We start from the raw sequence: 1,621 nt of genomic DNA, 5'->3' as shown, positions 1-1,621 counted from the left end.
AGGAAGGAAGGAAGGAAGGAAGGAAGGAAGGAAGGAAGGAAGAAAGAAAGAAAGAAAAAGTTAGTTCACTTGGTCAAAACCATTTAGTAGAATATGACTTGTTACTACTATTTTACTATTCAGTGTCACTTTTGAACACCGTACTCTCTTCGCAATACGTACGCAGTGTGATCAGACAGTGTCGTGTAATTTTAAAGCACAGATAACAGAGTGGAGTCCAAGACGCTTCATCAAAGATGAAACCTCAGAGCAACCTATCAGTGAGCTGGACAGTGAATAAGGAGGACAGAAGAGGAACTGATGCCTTTGAGCTGTGGTGTTGAAGAGGACTGAACAGCCCATTTACTGTCAAAAGAACAGACAGATACATCTTGGAGAGAGTGCAGCCACAGTGCTCCTTGGAGGCAAAGTCAACCACTCACTAGGGACTGAAACAGACTAGCAAGCCTTGTGCATCCCATCTGCCTTTTCCCCTTTTGGTTCATCTTCAGCCTTAAGACGTGGCATACCCTGTTTCCTACAAGGCACAGACTCAAACTTATCTAGGATAAAATATTTCACCTTCTTTTTCCATGTACTTTCCCTCAATGCCTACATTCAGTCAGGGGGATGAAATACTACTCTCAATCTGAGTTCCTTCACATCTGATATAACCATCTTTCTTCTCACAATACTCTAAGCTTTTGTAATCTTTCTCCTTTATTTCACCCACGATTTTTTCTTCCTCTAATTTCATGTCCCTCCATCATAACCTCTGATCTTTTTCTACACTACTACCAAAGAAATTTTGTCATCAGGACTTCTCCATGGCCTCAGAGACAAAGTCTGCATCCATTTTACTGTATTGCCTGCAATTGGGAGCTGGTGGGGAAGGGTGGCTGAGAGGGTCAAAGTATGGTGCCCGCTGCTGCTGCTTCACTCTGCCCTCAGTTCGTACCTCTTCGGTCTCTGCACATCTCTTCAGGTAAGTGCTGTGCTCAATTACAGGTGTGTCCTCTTGGCTGTAAATTTCTCAAGGGCCAAGGCTATAACTTACTCATCTCTGATAACCTTGCAAGCATTCATTAATTGCTGATGGAAATAGTCCGTGTATATAAATTACATGTTCCCGGAGACACGGAGCACCATCCATACCTCCTTATTCTGGGCGTTCTCGGAGGGGACCGGCACAGGTTCTGCCACACTTCCAGGACACACAGCCATCTGATTCACTGCATCTTTATTTCTAAGATTAAAAAGCACCAACACCCCAGAATGACTCACAGTATTTTCATTATGCTATTGAAGAGCAGAGGATTATCAGAGAAAACTCATAACCCCAAAGGTCTAGATCTACAGTGGTCATATATGTAACATCTCACCTTCATTTAAATGAAATGTAAACAAGAATTATCTGGCAAACCAGCAAAAGGAAATGCTCACCGGATGAAAATGATTTTCACTTTGGAAGGGGCACATTTGATGATAGATGAGGCATTCTGATGGCTTCGTCCATATAATATCTGACCATTGATCTGTGAAAAATATGGATCACTAAGTAAGCCTGGGATTTTCAATTTTACTCTTTCATCATTTTATCTAGCCAATAAAAAATTATAATTTCTTCTCTCTCTCTCTCTCT

The 1,621-nt window shown here is 41.8% G+C and overlaps 1 protein-coding gene across 1 annotated transcript in view; it reads right to left on the bottom strand.

The window, feature by feature from the left end:
• Window positions 1–1,621, bottom strand: part of MPDZ (multiple PDZ domain protein) — a 153,417-nt gene that overhangs the window by 30,044 nt on the left and 121,752 nt on the right. The window contains 2 exon segments of the mRNA XM_006881297.1: window positions 1,135–1,225; window positions 1,423–1,514. Of these exon segments, the coding sequence (XP_006881359.1) occupies window positions 1,135–1,225; window positions 1,423–1,514 (183 nt within the window).

The sequence above is a fragment of the Elephantulus edwardii genome, unplaced genomic scaffold, assembly GCF_000299155.1.
Source record: "Elephantulus edwardii isolate Elephantulus edwardi_28Jun2011 unplaced genomic scaffold, EleEdw1.0 scaffold00014, whole genome shotgun sequence".
NCBI lineage: Eukaryota > Metazoa > Chordata > Mammalia > Macroscelidea > Macroscelididae > Elephantulus > Elephantulus edwardii.
This window is presented reverse-complemented; position numbering and strand designations above follow the sequence as displayed.